Consider the following 18,190-nt stretch of genomic DNA (forward strand, 5'->3'; position numbering starts at 1 on the left):
ACAATGATCCCTGCTGGAATCAACCAACGTCACGGAATCAACCAAGCGACCTTACGACAGCGTTTTACAATCAGCATAACATTCTTGGGACCTGTTCTAAGCTAGAGTCACAGGGGTCCTGATCAACAAATTACAGTTACGTGGTAGAGTCACTCTTAACTGTATTCGTCCGGAATATGAAGCTTTCCGGATTAGAAGGCATCAATTAACTGGGGTTCATTATACATGATTGTTATTTGGAATGTTTACTTCTCGTATTCACCCACTCACTCATCCACCCATCCACTCTCTCACTCACTCAACTGGGAATGCAAGACGAAATCGCATGGCCTTTGCTGTCACCTTCATCACTATTGGCCCTATTCTTCCTCCAAGCTGACACGCCATGATATAACTATAACGCTGTCCAAAGCAGTATTACTTATGCCAGCTTTACCTCGATTGACATTAAATCTAATCTATTAATGAAGCTGCGATTCGCTCGAGGCATCGAGGACCAATGACAAATGGCGGCCAGCGTCACAAAGGGTGGGCGGGTCCAGCTGTGACACTCAATTCTATTATGGTTCTTTTATTGTGTATACTAAAAGATAGGGGTTTAATTTGATTATTTGATTTTATATATCCTTATCTCTATGTTTAAGTTATGTAAATTTGTATCAGCATTTTGTAAATGTATGACAGCAACGTTATATTCAACTCACTCACAGAGTAATACCATAACAAAAACCTCCTCATCTAGGTCAGTAATTAGGTTACAACGACGACGACGACGAGGATGATGATAATGATCGAGTTTGGGATCGTTTTGTAATCACATGGTTTACCTGCATGTCAAAAGTCAGTTACCTCAACGCACAGCTGGGCAAAATGGAGTTTAATCTTTGGTATTGAGATTCATCTTGGCTGAACAAAGACGGCCTGAATTGGTGTAGTTTAGAGATTAAGATCCTTACAGCGACGAAGTGGTGGTGTACGTTACATAACTAGAACACATGCACTGACACAGCACTGTTCCAGAGTACTGTAAAACACACTCTTATTGTTTAACACAGCCCCTTGTCAGATTTGTCAGTCAGAGGACGTAATCATATAGATTTACAAGACTACATGTCAAATTGCATGACACGGCACACATTCACAAATACGAGGGGCTATCAAAATGTTTTGAGCCTAAAATACTTCTGATATGTGCATGATAAAAATAACTGTGTGATACTAAAGAACGGTTTATATCATTCACATAAACGTAATACTGACATGCGCATGTCGCTAGTTTCCGGCCACGTGACATCTAATCACATGTACCGCTATTGAAACGGCAGAAATGGAACGTACTGCTGTCATTCGCTCTTCATGGTGCTTTATTGGGTGGCACTCGAGGACCAAAACCTTTATGACTGCTCTGCACCCAAGCTTAACCATTTCTGCAGTTTCAATCGGGGTACATGTGATTAGATGTCACGTGACCGGGAAACTAGCGACGTTTCTTTTGCCTTTCAGTATACATACAGACGATGCATAAAGCAGTGTGTGTACGGCTTTCCGTTGAAACCACCCGTAGATCATGGGATAACTGGCATCATTAAACGGTCCCATATAGCTGCTGCATTCAGAAAACAAGTGAACGATTGCCATTCAAGCCGGCAATTTATGCCTGAATGCATGCATGATGCACGTGCATCTCGATTTCAATGTTGTGTTTGTGCGAACTCTTCCCGTTCCACAAACAAAAACATTTCAAACCTTAATCTCAAACAATACTTTATTGGGCAAAACATTCTATACGACCATGATTCATATTTTGCTCAATTTGACTTCAAATGTATATTTTAAAAAATAGGTTCAAATACTCCATTGATACTTAAATGTCATTTCCAATATTAAGACCTTTCTTTTGCCTTTCAGTATCTCCACCTGTCATGAATGCATATCACGATATCATTAAAACGGATAGCTGCAATGTCAAGTGGGAGACCTGTTCGACAAAGCACATATGGAAAATATAAGACTTTTTATATTCATAAACAACTTCTACTAAAAGCAGAGTTCCGACTCATCAAGTGTCTATGAATCACTTACAAACAGTGATGAGGGCGGTGGGGTAGCCTAGTGGTTAAAGCGTTGGCTCGTCACGCCGAAGACCCGGGTTCGAATCCCCACATGGGTACAATGTGTGAAGCCCATTTCTGGTGTCCCCCTCCGTGATATTGCTGGAATATTGCTAAAAGCGGCGTAAAACTAAACTCAGTCAGTCAGTCAAACAGTGATGAGTTATACCACAGTTGCCCTTTTATATCCCCTTGTACGATTATTACTTTCCGGGTCAGTGGTACTAGATTTACCATTCAGCTGCAGTATGACTGCGTCTCCAGATCAAGTTCAGGGTTCCATGTACACCAACCCCTATATAAAGCCTGTTATGTAAATGCAATTCACTAAGCGTCAGTTTAAAGAAGCGAGCAGTACGGCCAACCCGTCTTTGTAGTTTATGCTACGTTGTCAAAACATTGTGACACCTCTAACCACGTCTTTATCGACCCTGGGTCACTGAACCGCGTCTTGGCGGATTGTGTGTCAGGAGTTTAACCCAATGTTTAAATTCAAATCTTAGGACGTAGTTAATAAGTGTTACATACCTTTCAAACATGTACATTTACCACTAATACAATGTGAAAAAGCAGGCTGTGACAGGTTCAGTACACACAAAAGACGTTACACAACACATTAACAGAGAAGGAATATGGGCGTTGTGTACATAAAAATATGGACTTGTTAATAAAAAAGGCAAAGTTTATGATCCAATCTATAACGAATATGGGTTTACACAAAGATATAATTCAATTTTATGGCTTATATACATGTATACAAAAAATATATACATCCTACGGATATCTTGATTTTAAATATACTGGACAAAAATAGTTAGGGATATATGTAAATTTTGAAATTATGAATAATGATCTATTTATTCATTGACACACTGATAAAATATCAATCACAAAAAACCCCCAATATTCCTAACTTATTTTGTCCAGTAAAGTTGGATATATGGGCTAAGTGTGCCATTTGCACGTGGGCTAAGCCTGTTGAGGTTTGATTAGCGTGTCATGTTATAACTTGAGTACAGAACCTTATATTATGTAAATGTCAAGCACGTGGCCATTATCAGGACCAGACAGAGAACACGAACTGAGGTCAATCACATATAGGATATAGGTACATGTTGATTGGCATGACGTATATATACAGTGATGATTATCACCAATGGGAACACTCCCAGTGCCATGGTATATCCCTGAGTTATTACGCAGATAAAAAAGAGCATTATTCTTCTGGATTGCTACGTGTCCTCTTGTATATATTTCTGTCAGTATATGATAGGGCATATTTTACAGGGTGTTATATTCTGACACAATTGGTTTAATTTTTACACCTAAATCGGTATCTTTTGAATTAAATCCCTAATCATCATACTATTTAACATCCCGAAAAGATTTTTGTGCAGCCTTTGTTACATAGTGGAAACGATGACGCTGTCGACAACATAGCTATGAAAATAAACAGTAACACCTCTCTCCCTTTTCTCCCCACACCAACGACACACACACACTCTCACTATACACCCTTACCACCAAACAGGCACACACACACACACTCTCACCAAACCCCGACCTGACCCTCCCTCCGCACACCTGAATCTCCCCAAGCACGCTCTCACATACTGACTCCCTCTATACTGTACAATATCGGTTCAAGGAAGGTGTTTTCTTCGTGACAGGTATGTTACCGAAGGGATTAACAGTGATGATTTAGGTGCCAAACATCCGCTATATAACTGCTATATCACGCTCCACCATAATTTGCAATACAACATAATTACATCTATAGCTGTGTTTATCAAATACTTCCAAGGGATTAACAGTGGTTATTTTAGTTTAAAGCACCTGCTGTCTAACTGCTATATCACGCTCCACCACAATGTACAATACAACATGTTTACATCTATAACCGTGTTTATCAAATATTTCCAAGGGATTAACAGTGATTATTTAATGTGTGTAAAACACCTGCTGTATAACTGCTATACCACGCTCCACCACAATGTACAATACAAAATGTTTACACACAAAGCTGGGTTTATAAAATATTTCCTTGAATAATGACGGAATAAGATCAAGTCGACAACTGAATGTCCAGCATTTAACAGCCTCCGTTTAGCGCTGAGATGTACATACCATGAATGATTTTAACGGCAATTCTAGTTAGTACCTAGCAATACACCTGGCATGATGACAATATTTTATCAACAATAAGATTTAGAGTGTGAACGATCTGTTAATCAGCATATGTATATGAAACCACCCAGGTAAAGCTATTGAATGGGTCGTACCTCGCTCGGTCCCACAGCGGTACATGGAGGAAACAGTCTACAGATTTACAATGTACACCAACCTCCATCCTCTCATCGGCTTCCGGCTCTGTTATCATTCCGCGGGAACTTCTAACACAACAAGTAAACCCAGGTAACAGGTAAAAACAGCGCCGTGCGTAGAAAACGCGTTCCTGTCCGTGATATTATTATCCAAACAGGTAACACAGACACTGGTGCCCGTTACCCGTACACAGTCGGCGTTCCAGGTGACTGACACCTTTGTTCTCACAGGTAGATTACAGGTAAACACGGCGTTATTCTACCTGCCAGGTAGGGCTGTAGAGAGAACCATAACACTCAGGTCAAACATAATATTAGTTGATTGGTCCAACATCCAGCCCTCTGGCCATGTCGGCGTGGTCACACAATAAGGCGTGCGCTGCGATTTCTAATTATCGATCTGTGGTTAATCGATACAAATGGACAAGAACACTACACCTCCTATTCTCTATCACTGCTCGGCCTGACGAACAAAGCCGAGCAAATATTTCATGAAATCGAGTTACCAAGCGGTGCAAGTCCGGTTCGTTCAGGAATACTGTTCCCACGAAATAATAAACAGGGTGAACTGACAAGCCCTTAGTGAATGGAGCTAATCGACGTTAGATGTAAGCTCTAGATATCGCTGGTAGCACCTGTCTCGGCCAGTGTTCGAAGTTAAGGTCAACAGTTGGCTAAATAGCATGTGCTAAAGGTAAAATTAAGTTACAGCAGGCCATGTATATTGAACAATAGAACTGAACCGATTTACTTCTTGACTTGACAGTAACCTTGGGAAATGTGATCCCAAGTTTCTTCTCGGTTAACCTAATTTATGAGTACGACCAAAAAAGACTGTTTGTCTTCTCGGTACGAGGTTAAGACGTGCAACAGATATTGGTCAATGTTGTATTTATAAGTTCAATGGCCTTGAGGACATTTCTTGTTGAAGGTTTGATCGAGATAAGTGGTTTATTACCTTAATGAAATAAAGTCAATCGTATTTAGAGAGCTGTTCTAAACGTTTTCCGCTTACTTGACTATTAATTGTGCATTTACCGCATGAGGGACCTGCTCGCTTGGTAGCAAAACAAACAACACCATTGATGCTTGACGACTTTGATGCTTGTAGAGTATGGTTTAATCGATGACGTAGATAGGTTAACCGTGTAGTTCGTGTGTTGGAAACGACTGGGTTTCGTTCACGACGTAGCAGTGTCGCCTATGTCACAACAAATGACTGACTCACTCACCGTCCAGCCGCTCGCCCACTCACTCACTCACTCGTAACTATGCTTTGATTCATACATTGTCCATAATTGGACTATTAGTGTGATTGTATGTTGTTTTACGCCGCACTCAGCTGTTCCCGCTATATGACGGCGGTCTGTAAATAACCGAGTCTTGACCAGACAATCCAGTGACTTGCATCTTGAACAACGATCTACGAAATTGGGAAACGGTGACATTTGTCAAACAAGTCAGCGAGCCTGACGAGTCAAACACGATTATTTACAAACTGCTACCATATAGCTGGAATATTGCTGGGTGTGGCGTAAACAACAAACCAACCAATCATGGGTTGCTGAAGACCAATTCTAACCCGGATCTTCACGGGTAAATTAGGCTATCACCTCGTGTATACTCAAATATATAAGAGTTAATCTTTAAAACACCCAACTGTTGTGTAATTGAACATCGATGGGCCATGACGTTTCTAATCCACAGAAAATATTCAGACACAATCTGTGTAGGATAGACTTCAAAACAACTTTCGCCTTTGGAATATAGCTGTGTACCAAACAATTCCCGTAATGTTTCGTTACATTTATTAAGAGGCAATTGTAGGAGTGGGATAGGCTCTGGAATTTACAGCACAAATTCCCTTTAATACTAATGTATTGATCCATAAAACTGCCACTCTGAAGCTACTTTCACGAAACATATGGCATCGTATACTTTAGATTTATACCCTTAAGTACATGGTTTCATACCTAACGATATTGATACTCGAACATATATCAATGACAATGTACATACAAAATTCCAAAAATAGGAAACTTCTTGTAAATGCGATATCCTGTCATATTTACCATGGTTCTGTTAAAACGTGAGACCTTATAATCATGTGGGGTGGTATAACCTTGTTTATCACAGGTAGCTGGTTCCTGATATTCTCATATTCACAGTCAGAAGGTTCAAAGACTGCTTGGCAATGCCAAAACCATTTTCACTTCCTACCACACCCTACCCATGAAGATCCGGGTTAGAATTGGTCTTCAGCAACCCATGTCTGTCGTAAGAGGCGACTGACGGCATCGGGTGGTCAGGCTCATTTCTTACCGTTTTTTAAGTTTTTACTTACACAATCAACAAGTCGGTATATTTTCGTTTGCCCTAATAATTTGTACTGATATCAGCATACATCAATACAATTAATACAATAAATACAATAAATTACAAATACGCTTATAACGAACTGACGGATATGTCGAATATTTTTTGTTCGGCCACATTATGTATAATTAAGTCGAAATAATAATAACAATAACAATAATGGAAATGTATATAGCTGTAAATCCAACCACTAAGTGGGTGCTGAACGCGCAATGAGTATATATAACGAACTACGGTTAACAATTCGTAACCCCCTCGAGTTCGTTATAACCGTTGTTTATACACTTAATTTCAAGTAAAAGATCCGGCATACAAACAGGACAAAACTCCTTCAACATATAACCATTAAGATTGTCTCATCCAGTAGTGAATACAAAACTTACGTTCAACCTGCTTCAATGGTTTCAAGTGTACTGGAGAGCGTTTCCCACGTGTACGTACAGATAATGCTGAAGCTTGACGTATTGCATCACATGCCCAAGGCCGTGTTAGCTACTTAAATACACCCGGAACCAACAAAGGTGAGAATGACCTGCCTTTCTGTTGACGTCTTTGTGTTGAGTGACCCCTTCCTGGGTCAACACGTATGTTATTATAGCTTAATAAGGTGATAAAATCAACTTCCACTTTCAGATCCTCGTATTAAAACGCCCCTTTTGTTGATAGTGTTCTTGCCTTGAGGCGACAAGACAATCAATCTATTGAATGAGTAAACTATAAACGGACTGTGTGTGCAATTAAATATCGCATGTCTTTCAAGATATGCAGAATGATGTACGTCATTTATAAGATAAACTGTACGACTGACAAATTTGAACTAAAACTCGAGTTATTTGAAGTTTTTATAACAATTAAAGAGTGAGTGGATTGGGTGTTACGCCGCTGTTAGCAATGTTCCAACAATATCATAACGGGGATCACGAGAAATGGGCTTCACACATTGTAATCATGTGAGGAGTCGAACCCGGACCCTCTGCTAGACGAGCGAACGCCTTAACCACATGACCACCCCATCAGTCAACAGTTACCAAAATACAGATGATTATTTAGCCTCGTACAGGTTTTTGCTAATTATATGGAGAATCTATCCGCAGAAATAAATTCCCCAAATGTTGAACAGTTATTTAATAACATTGCTGTTTCTTAATGCAGAACGTTTTAAACCCTTTTGACCACGTGTTAACTCTTGCAACTTGCTGGTCCCGTTCTCAACGCTACGACTAGTTTAAGTCTATATTAAGAACGGGAGATACGATCATCTGAGTTCTAAGAACGCGTTGAGGAACGGGTTTATGAATAATGATGATCCACAATGAAAAACGTGGCAATTTTGAACATGAAATAGTGTGATACAAAAGGCCTTGCCTAAGTGAACGACGCAGGTAATTTAACTGGCGGGGTTTAACGATGGTTTTAATAGTTTCTAGTAATAACAAAACTCGTCAGTTTTAAGTATAGAGACCCAGGTCCTTGATGTTTACTTCTCAGGTCAAGCACGTAAACACAGATGACAAAACAGGTTGAACTTTACGTTCAAATTTACAGTCACCGGGTCCAGGCATAGCTAAGGCACGTCCCTTTGCAGTCAGATTCGGCAGCTCATAGGTCACTGGACCAACATGGACCCAGAAGCTTTAAAACAGCAGCAGCAGCAACAACAACAACATCAACATCAACATCAACACAACTGGGACCAATGATCGTCATAAATCAGTCACTTCATTAAACACGGGGGCAGTGGGGTAGCCTAGTGGTTAAAGCGTTCGCTCGTTACGCCTTTTGAAGGCCCGGGTTCGATTTCCCACGTGAGTACAGTGTGTCCCCTGCCGTGATATTTCTGGAATATTGGTTACAGTCAGTCAGTCAGTATACGCAAGTATATTTCGTTAACATAATCATTGCATACGCGAACTGTAAACCAGAGTATATAATTAATATAAAACGGGACTAATCTTTGTGATTATTGTCACTGTTAGCCTTGTTACTTCAGATCACGTGATATTATAGCCTGGGCCACGTTTCACAAAGCTTCGTAGCGCTACGACTGTCGTACCTGCTATACTGTGACATAGACTTACGACAGTTGTAGCGCTACGATAGCTTTGTGAAACGGGCCCAGTGCTGTCGTAGATCCATGTTAAAGTATGGGAGTTACGATGGCCTTAGCGCTACGACTGTCGTAGATCCATGTTAAAGTATGGGAGTTACGATCGCCTTAGCGCTACGACTGTCGTAGATCCATGTTAAAGTATGGGAGTTACGATCGCCTTAGCGCTACGACTGTCGTAGATCCATGTCAAAGTATGGGAGTTACGATCTCCTTAGCGCTACGACTGTCGTAGATCCATGTTAAAGTATGGGAGCTACGATTACCTTAGCGTTACGACTGTCGTAGATCCATGTTAAAGTATGGGAGCTACGATCGCCTTAGCGCTACGACTGTCGTAGATCCATGTCAAAGTATGGGAGCTACGATCGCCTTAGCGTTACGACTGTCGTAGATCCATGTTAAAGTATTGGAGTTACGATCTCCTTAGCGCTACGACTGTCGTAGATCCATGTTAAAGTATGGGAGTTACGATCGCCTTAGCGCTACGACTGTCGTAGATCCATGTCAAAGTATGGGAGCTACGATCGCCTTAGCGCTACGACTGTCGTAGATCCATGTTAAAGTATTGGAGTTATGATTACCTTAGCGCTACGACTGTCGTAGATCCATGTTAAAGTATTGGAGTTACGATCTCCTTAGCGCTACGACTGTCGTAGATCCATGTTAAAGTATGGGAACTACGATTACCTTAGCGTTACGACTGTCGTAGATCCATGTTAAAGTATGGGAGCTACGATCGCCTTAGCGCTACGACTGTCGTAGATCCATGTCAAAGTATGGGAGCTACGATCGCCTTAGCGTTACGACTGTCGTAGATCCATGTTAAAGTATTGGAGTTACGATCGCTTTAGCGCTACGACTGTCGTAGATCCAAGTTAAAGTATGGGAGCTTCGATCGCCTTAGCGCTACGATCAATTTGTGGACTGTGCCCAAGGTCCCGATCCACAAAGCGTTCGTAACGTTACGACCTGTCGTCACTCCAGAACAGACCAGGATAGCTATTCTCGAAACGTTCGTATCCCTACGAACTTCTTAAGCCCATTCTTAACACATTGGCTACGATCAAAGTTAAGAATTCTTAGAGCTACGAACGTTTCGAGAATAAGGGCCATGGGCCCCGTTCCTCAAAGCGATCGTAGCGCTAAGGTGATCGTAACTCTCATACTTTAACATAGACTTACGACTGTCGTAGCGCTACGATGGCTTTGAGAAACGGGGCCCGTGGCCGGGCCCCGTTCCTGAAAGCGATCGTAGCGCTAAGGTGATCGTAACTCCCATACTTTAACATAGACTTACGACAGTCGTAGCGATACGATCGCTTTGAGGAACGGGACCCTGGTCTGTTCTGGAGTTTTAACCAAACATATGTCTCATGGGTATGGAGTGTTTTACGTTTGCGAAATCCCCCAGTTTTGTAGCATTTGATGAATCCAATGATGTCATGTGGTGAGGTGAGTGAATGTTGTTTTAACCCACAGTCAATGGTACTCAGCGTATATGACGGTAAACCGTAAGTATTCCCGAGCTTGCGAACGAGTGTCAAACAGGTATGAGAGCTGATTAACCCGTGTCTGAACATTCGTGACTGATCAGTATTATTTCGTCAATCACAGCATAATACAGCATTGCCGTTATCTGCTTAATGCTTTCCGAAACCAGCCAGATGTGCACTGGAAAACATTAACAGCTTTTCTATCTGCTATACAATCCGCGGATTTAACGATTTTCGTTAATTGTATCCGAACTGAACTTGTGCACGCGCAGAATCTACTTCAACACAACGAGAGGAACAGTTGCAACTAATTAGTATGAACCATCTATTACCTAAGGAATCACGTATATAAGGATAATGACAGGCTGCTCGACAGTTGTCGGGCAAATAATAAAATATTTACACGTTAATATCATTTTTTCTGATACATCCAATAACATATTTCCTCATCCGTTTCTGGGTCTCCACGTGACCTTATGTTCCTGAGAAAGAGATACGCACGGCATTTACCTAGTAACGGTTCAAAACAAGCACATCACATAGCAACGGAATTGGCATTTACTGATAAACAGAGTCGAATAATAAGTCTTTTTCTAAACTTAACCAATGATTAATGGAAAATCGCCTCATTAGTGAAGTGAACTAGCAAAATTAAGGTATATTTTGATCGAAGAACCTCGTAGATGTTCGTAATCACACAAAGGCGCTCAGATATACAATGGTGTTGGATGCCAGACCGCGGACACATTAATGCAACAGTAGTATCAGTCATGGGCGGTTCTCAAAGAAGTTGGAATAGGTTTATGCTGAAAGCACTTCAAGAGTTCCATTTGTGTTCTCTGAATGGAACTGTTTTAGCAACATATTGTTCTCAGGACACACACTGAACACTGTTTTACAGAAATTTAATTAATCATTATTATTTAGATTGAATCAGAAGATTCAATTAATTTTGTGAATGATTCGTTATGACAGGCAGCTAAAGAGGTATGTATTTTGACTTTCAACACACATTTGATGTACCTAATTACACAGCAATACGTTTATTTATGACCAGGTAATGCGCTAAAATATACTTTTTCAAAATGGCCACCAGGGCAGCCATTTTGAAAAGAAGATAACTGTAAAGACACAGTATGCTGTGTTCTTGGTACTTAATTTACGACGTTGTAGTGATGAAATTACTCTAGTTTAAACCATATTCCATCATCAAACTACAGAGTGAAACTAAAATGACATGCTTCAGAAACGTTGCAGGATTATTCCAAAACTCCATTCACACATGCACTGGGCGGTGAGGTAGCCTAGTGGCTCGTCACGCCGAAGACCCGGGTGCGATTCCCCACTGGGCACAATTTGTGAAGCCCATTTCTGGTGTTCCCCGCCGTGATAGTGCTGGAATAAAAGCGGCGTAAAACCAAACTCACTCACCCACACATGCACTCAAGTACGTTCGCGCAGAAAGCTGTGTTAAAGGAACTAAGCAAACCAACCTTAAAACAAATAACAAGTCATATATCTACATTAGGGCTGCGCAATATAACCGGTTCAGACATGAAAACGATACGTATTGCGATACGCTGATCGAAAACCGGTATTTTGACTTGCATTCGGAAAACTTCGTAACACTCGGAAATCTTCGGATATTTCATTTTTTTCGTTTGTGCCAAATATTATTCACATTTTTATTTTTAATCATGAATAAAAGTTGTTATTAAAGCTTAATCAAGCATAGTGATTTTGCTGTGAATTTGCTCTATAAATCAAGCAATTACCTCGATTATAAGTAGTTTTTTGTGTAAAAATACTTCACGCAATATATTGCAATACATATCGCAATACATGCTTTCGCATTGCAATATATCGCAATATGAAAATTCTCTGCAATACCCACCACCAATCTACATATAAGGACATTGTATATTAACAGTATCACCCCAGAGTGTACGTATCAACATCACTATATACGCATCACTTAACACTGTTAGCTCTTCGTTACTCGATAAGGGACAGGTGTGTGGAATCCTTTAGATCGGGAAGGATTAGGGCTGTACCCGGGGTACATGTCTCTGACAACGTGAGGTGTTTACATGAGGGTTTAACACCCCCTTATGTGTAAGGGTCACGCCGATTAACGTTCCACCTTATACATTGTATATGCTGCTACACATATTTGATCTAATTTATGAACCAACAAAGAGTGGTTTCATATTTCTACCTGTTTATTCAACACGTAAACAGCGTAAATAATCTATAAAACATGGATCAGCTACCAAAATATACCTGGAAGTAAGGAAATGTCGATTTGCTGAGTAATATATACGACAAAATACCTGTCCACAAATCTTCAGAAATCCGCGTGTATATGATTCACTATCTATAGTAATGATTACAGGTGTTCGCAGAAAGGTAAGCGTATCCGGTCCCACAAAGGTAGGTCAAGTATTTACCTTAAGAAACATGGGACCATATGGAGCAATCAGCATAGGGACATCATATACGCGACATTTCAAGAATTAATGTAAGCATATTATATATATATATTTTGGGGGGGTCAGTATTTCGTATATACATGTATGTTATACAGCCATTTTGAACAAGGTTTTGCTATCAACGCCGTTTTGATGTTGATTGAAAACTGTTCTGGTCAATATTTCCACAGTACCCAATGTCTGTCCAAAATCTAGCTATAGAAGATAATGTGTTCCCCATGCATGATCAGGATGATTTGTATATCGCATTCTGCAGTATCGTTGCATTATCGCTGCACCGGTAGGATAGCTTAGTGGTACAAACGCCCACCTGTAACGCACAGGTCCCTGCACGACCACAATGTGTGAACCCAATTTCCCCATTGGCGGTTCACCCAATGTGTGGGCTAAAACCATAAAACTCTCTCTCTCCCTTCCCCTGTCTTTTTTTTTCTCTCTCTCTTCAAAGAAGACTATACCCTACTTACCTACATGCTGCAGCGAGAGTATCCACAAGACACATCTAAGTTAGCTACCTCCGTTATAGAGACTGCCGACAATGATTATATCTATAATACATAACAGAACCCCTTCATCGCGTCCACAAAGTGGTTCACACTGCCAGCCTGCTACATGGCGCAATCGTTCTGGCGGTTCGGGTGTTAATTATTAACACGGCACTAATCAGCCGGTTGTACGACAGAGGAGTCATTAAGACCAATCAGGCTGAAAATTGAATTGCCCTGTTTGTCTTTGTCTTACAGGTGATCGTGGAATATTCCCGATCTTCACCCTTGAACACTGGATTGTCTGGTCCAGACTCGATTATTTATATACCCACCCATAAAGCAGGAATGTGTCTCCATGTTCAACATTATTACTGTATTTTGGGTATTATGTGTTATAATAAGGATCCATTTCCTCGAAGTAATTACTAGTATTTCCTGTCATCGAACAAGCGGGTGATTTCCGTTTCGAGGGGTGTGCCTTTGTTTGTTGTTTAACGCCACACTCAGCAATATTCCAGCTATATTGCGGTGGTCTGTAAATAATCGTGTGTGGACCAGACAATCCAGTGGTCAACAGCATGAGCATCGATCTACACATTTGGGATACGCTGACATGTGTCAACCAAGTCAGCGAGCCTGTTCTGATGACAAGCATGGGTTGTTGAAGACAAATCTTCAAGGGTTGGGTGTGGTAAAAGAATGAATGAACCGGGCGTATGTTACAGGGGTAGTGAGTTAGTTTTTGATGCATGTAATGAACTGAAAGTACTGACCTATCGCTCCATCCCTTTCCTATTTTAGGACGACCTTTCCATGTACGCCAGTGTATTGTTTTGTATGACCAATCTCCAGACACTGACATATTTTGCTTTTGTGATCTTCCCTTTATACCCACAGCTCCACAGCATATTCCCATAGCAAATGAAACCTGTGAAGATCCGGTTAAGAACTGATATTCAGCAACTAGAGGCGGCTGACAGGATCCGCTGATCAGGCTCGCTGACATGACAGACCGTAGTCACACAGCAGGCGTGAGTGAGTGAGTTTAATTAGCGGGGCACGACCAGAAATGGGCTTCACTCATTGTACTCATGTGGGGAATCGAACCCGGATCTTTGGCGTGACGAGCGAACGCTTTCACTACTAGGCTACCCCACCGCCCCCATACTGCAGGAGTGCAGCGTTAAACAACATACATACATAGCATAGCAAATGGCCGATCCTTAAACGGATACATTGTATTAATATTCGACTCTTATGTAACGGAGAAATCTAGTGACTAGTAGAATTATATACGGGCTATAATTGGTCTTCAGCAACCGATCCTTCTCGAAAGACTCACTGATTTGCTTAATGTATGACATCTTATGCGTAGATGATGATGTCAATCACGTGTATGTTTGCTTGGCTCAACCTTAGATTGCGGCGTTAAACAGCAAACACACAAATATAATCTTTTAGCTCATCCAATTGGTCATCATTACTTAAGAGAACCTAAAAGGCTAGAATATGAATTCGTTACCACGCTTCCGTGACCAACACGAAAAGCCACTGGGTGACTGCATGTGTTGGTCACCGTTCTAAATTAAGACCAGAGTACTTTTCACGTAGCAATTAACTATTTTAGCCTCACAAGGTTAAATATTTATTCTCCCTAGTGTCAGTTGATAAAGCAGTTGTTTCTAAAGAACGACCACAATAAACCCCACAGAAACTACCAGTATAAATAATGGATTACAAATCCTATTTACATGTGAAAATGTTAACGTACACATATTTATACATCAGTGGGAACCCGCTTACACCGTGTGAACCTGTAAACATGGGCCTCATCTAATACTTAAATATTTTGTTGTGGGTATTACAATGAGTGAGTATTGTCTTGACACGTCATCGGTTCCCAATTGCACAGATCGATGCTCATGCTGTTGATCACTGGATTGTCTGGTCCAGACTCGATTATTTACAGACCGCCGCCATATAGCTGGAATATTGCTGACTGCGGCGTAAAACTAAACTCACTCACTCCACTCAAACAAAGGTCAGCGAGTATGGTGTTACGCTGCTTCAAGCAAAATTCCATCAACATCAGAAATGGGCTTCACACATAGTATCCACGTTAGGAATCGAACCAGGGTCGACGAGTGAACGCTTTAACCATTCGGCTACCCTACCGCCCCTGTTGCTATTACTTGGTGTCAAGAAGCATGTCATCAAGGGAAGTAACTCTGTTGAGCAGTGACAAGTCAGTCAAATGATCCTTGGTCTGTGACGCTTGGAAAGGACAAACTTGAGGAATGTGCTGTGATCAAGTACTTCTAATGAAGATACTTGGAAAGGTTCTCTCCTATTCTACCGAAAATGGGTGGGCATCAGAGTTGCGTGACAGGGAAAGCCTCGAAGACGTCCCCGTCCTTCGACATCCGCAAGAAATGATCCAGAGAATTGACGGTATGGGGATGACCGACCTTCTAGTGTAGCCATTTCACGGGAGAGAGAAATTTTCTTTATCAAAGAAACTTTGGCAATGAAGAAAGTATCTGTGCGTTTGATTCTTCTTACGCAAAACAACAAATTCTCGTGAAAATCTCGCTCTGTTTGAAGCTGATCCAGCCAGGTTCTTGCAACGATTTGCTACACCGGTTGAAACCTGATTTTACCACTCCCAGTCCAAAAGACAATGGAAACATTGTAAGCATTTGACATTGGAAACAGTGCGTGCTCACAAGTATTTGTGAAACAAAATGTCCTACCTGCCAACTCGCTAACTCGCGACAATTTCGACAGGATAATCAAGCGGGTAAAGCAGCTTGTGAAGCCGAAGACAGAGGTTCGACTCCAAAGTCTATTGAAAAACCAAGAATAATACACGGGATAAAATCAGACTCGCTCACTTTCCGATAAACCTCGGGGATGAAATGATTTCCACGTTTCATCAAAAAGAATACGCTATACCCAGTTTCCAGCCATGATATTCCTGGAATATTGCTAAATGCGGGATAAAACTAACTCACTCACTCACAATACCAAGTTCAGTAATAGTTTGGCTTCGTTAGCCTAAATAGGTCTTTGGGTCAAATACAGACACGTTGATCTTGGTGTTGCCCTTGTAGTGCATGCCTTTGATGTTGGTAGATCAATCGATCACGCTCCCAGACATTTAGTAATCATGAAAGTCTCGGTCAATAACAAACTCAATTAAAGTTTCTCACGCACCAAAATAATTATACTGGTTTTGTATAATCACAAGATTATCCGAAATAATTAAATACTTCACATACCAGCACGGTTTTATACTTTAAAACTAAAGCAAATATTTCTGGATCGGATGAGCTTTTGCATTTGAAATCATGGATCGGTATTCGGAAACATAGTACCAAGGTGGGCATAGTATTTACACCGTTACTTTCTCTCCTTTTTCAGAACAAGGCCCGGAAATTTTAATTTGTTTTAGGACGGCTAATAATTGAATGGAAGTAATACAATTATGTTTTGTCAGAAAGTCATATTATTACCGTAAAAGGTGTAAAACTCCTCCCACACTATGTAGGCGCTTAGGCTGTTTCCAGTTGCGTTGTCGATGGCGGTAGATGAGCTATGTAACTGTTGATAAACTCCGGGTGTGACTTCAGGAGAGCCAAATCAGCCATAAGTAATTGTGAATCCCACAGTGGGGTCTAATTGGGGTATTTGGATATGAAGGGATTATATCAGTGTTTGTCCGGATTGTCTGATCCGGGTGATTGGGCATGGCCCGGGTTTTATGTGCACGTCATAGAGACTATGCTCCAACTGCCACCATGTCTCCCGTGAAACTGGATATCCTCTTATCAACATTCCACAACGAGCGGAGAGAATACACTCTAAATGAAATAATTTAATAACACGTTGCTGCTATGCGTGAATTGTGTTCTTTGCTTAGATACTTGATGAGAAATACACATTGACTCAATGATTAAAATTCCTTCATCGCGTGTAATTCAACACAGACAGTGAAATAATTACAATGTGTGTCCCAACCTTTGAATAAGATCGTCTACTGACTTTAACGGATTACGTACCATGTAGTATTCCATCACTGACTCCGCAGTTTAGGAGACTTTGAGACGCATGTATGCTTTGAAGTTCTTGCGAGATCACTGATTGTTTCTTGTTTTACGCCGCACTCACCAATATCCCAGCGATACGACGGCGGTCTGTAAATAATCGAGTCTGGACCAGACACTCCAGTGATCAACATCATTATCATCGATCTACGCTACTGTGATACGATGACATGTGTCAACCAAGTCAGCGAGTCTGACCACCCGATCCCGTTAGTCGGTTCTTACGACAAGCGTGGGTTGCTGAAGATCAATTCTAACCCGGATCTGCACGGGCTAGCTGCGAGATGAGCTGAAATTAGGTTCAAGATAATTGAACTTGTAAAGCCACGTGCATTCATGTACGTGTGTCTGCGTCTACTGGACTTACGTTGGTTTCGTTGTGTTACTCCACTGAGAGAGTGAGTGAGTTTAGTTTTACGCCGCTTTTAGCATTATTCCAGCAATATCACGGCGGGGACACCAGAAATGGGCTTCACACATTGTGCCCATGTGGGGAATCGAATCCACTAAGAGACCATGACGCAGTTAAACATTGACACCCAACTCAAGACACAGTATACTCCATGCCGTCCGTTCCTTGTTCTATGTCCTTAATCGCGAGCGCCAGGCAGGGCAACAAAAATTACCTTGTTTTAAAGTATGACGCTGCCAGTGGTCAAACAATTGAGATCACAGAGGGGGTCAGTTCTT

The 18,190-nt window shown here is 41.2% G+C and overlaps 1 protein-coding gene across 3 annotated transcripts in view; it reads right to left on the bottom strand.

Annotated features, from left to right (window-relative positions):
- The window catches only part of LOC124272371 (myosin heavy chain, skeletal muscle-like), a 44,024-nt gene that overhangs the window by 6,447 nt on the left and 19,387 nt on the right, over nt 1-18,190 (bottom strand). Inside the window, exon 1 of one of the 3 annotated variants that reach the window (XM_046707722.1) lies at nt 13,374-13,459. The exons of 1 other annotated variant lie outside the window; for it this stretch is intronic. Coding sequence is in view for 1 of the 2 variants with exons in the window: in XM_046707641.1 (XP_046563597.1) it covers nt 4,456-4,491 (36 nt within the window). In the remaining variant the exon portion in view is untranslated. Of the gene's footprint in view, nt 1-4,455; nt 4,579-13,373; nt 13,460-18,190 lie in introns of those variants that run through there. One more of the 3 variants, XM_046707641.1, reaches the window with a different exon arrangement.

The sequence above is a fragment of the Haliotis rubra genome, unplaced genomic scaffold (genome assembly GCF_003918875.1).
Source record: "Haliotis rubra isolate DU_JTF1 unplaced genomic scaffold, ASM391887v1 Scf1, whole genome shotgun sequence".
NCBI lineage: Eukaryota > Metazoa > Mollusca > Gastropoda > Lepetellida > Haliotidae > Haliotis > Haliotis rubra.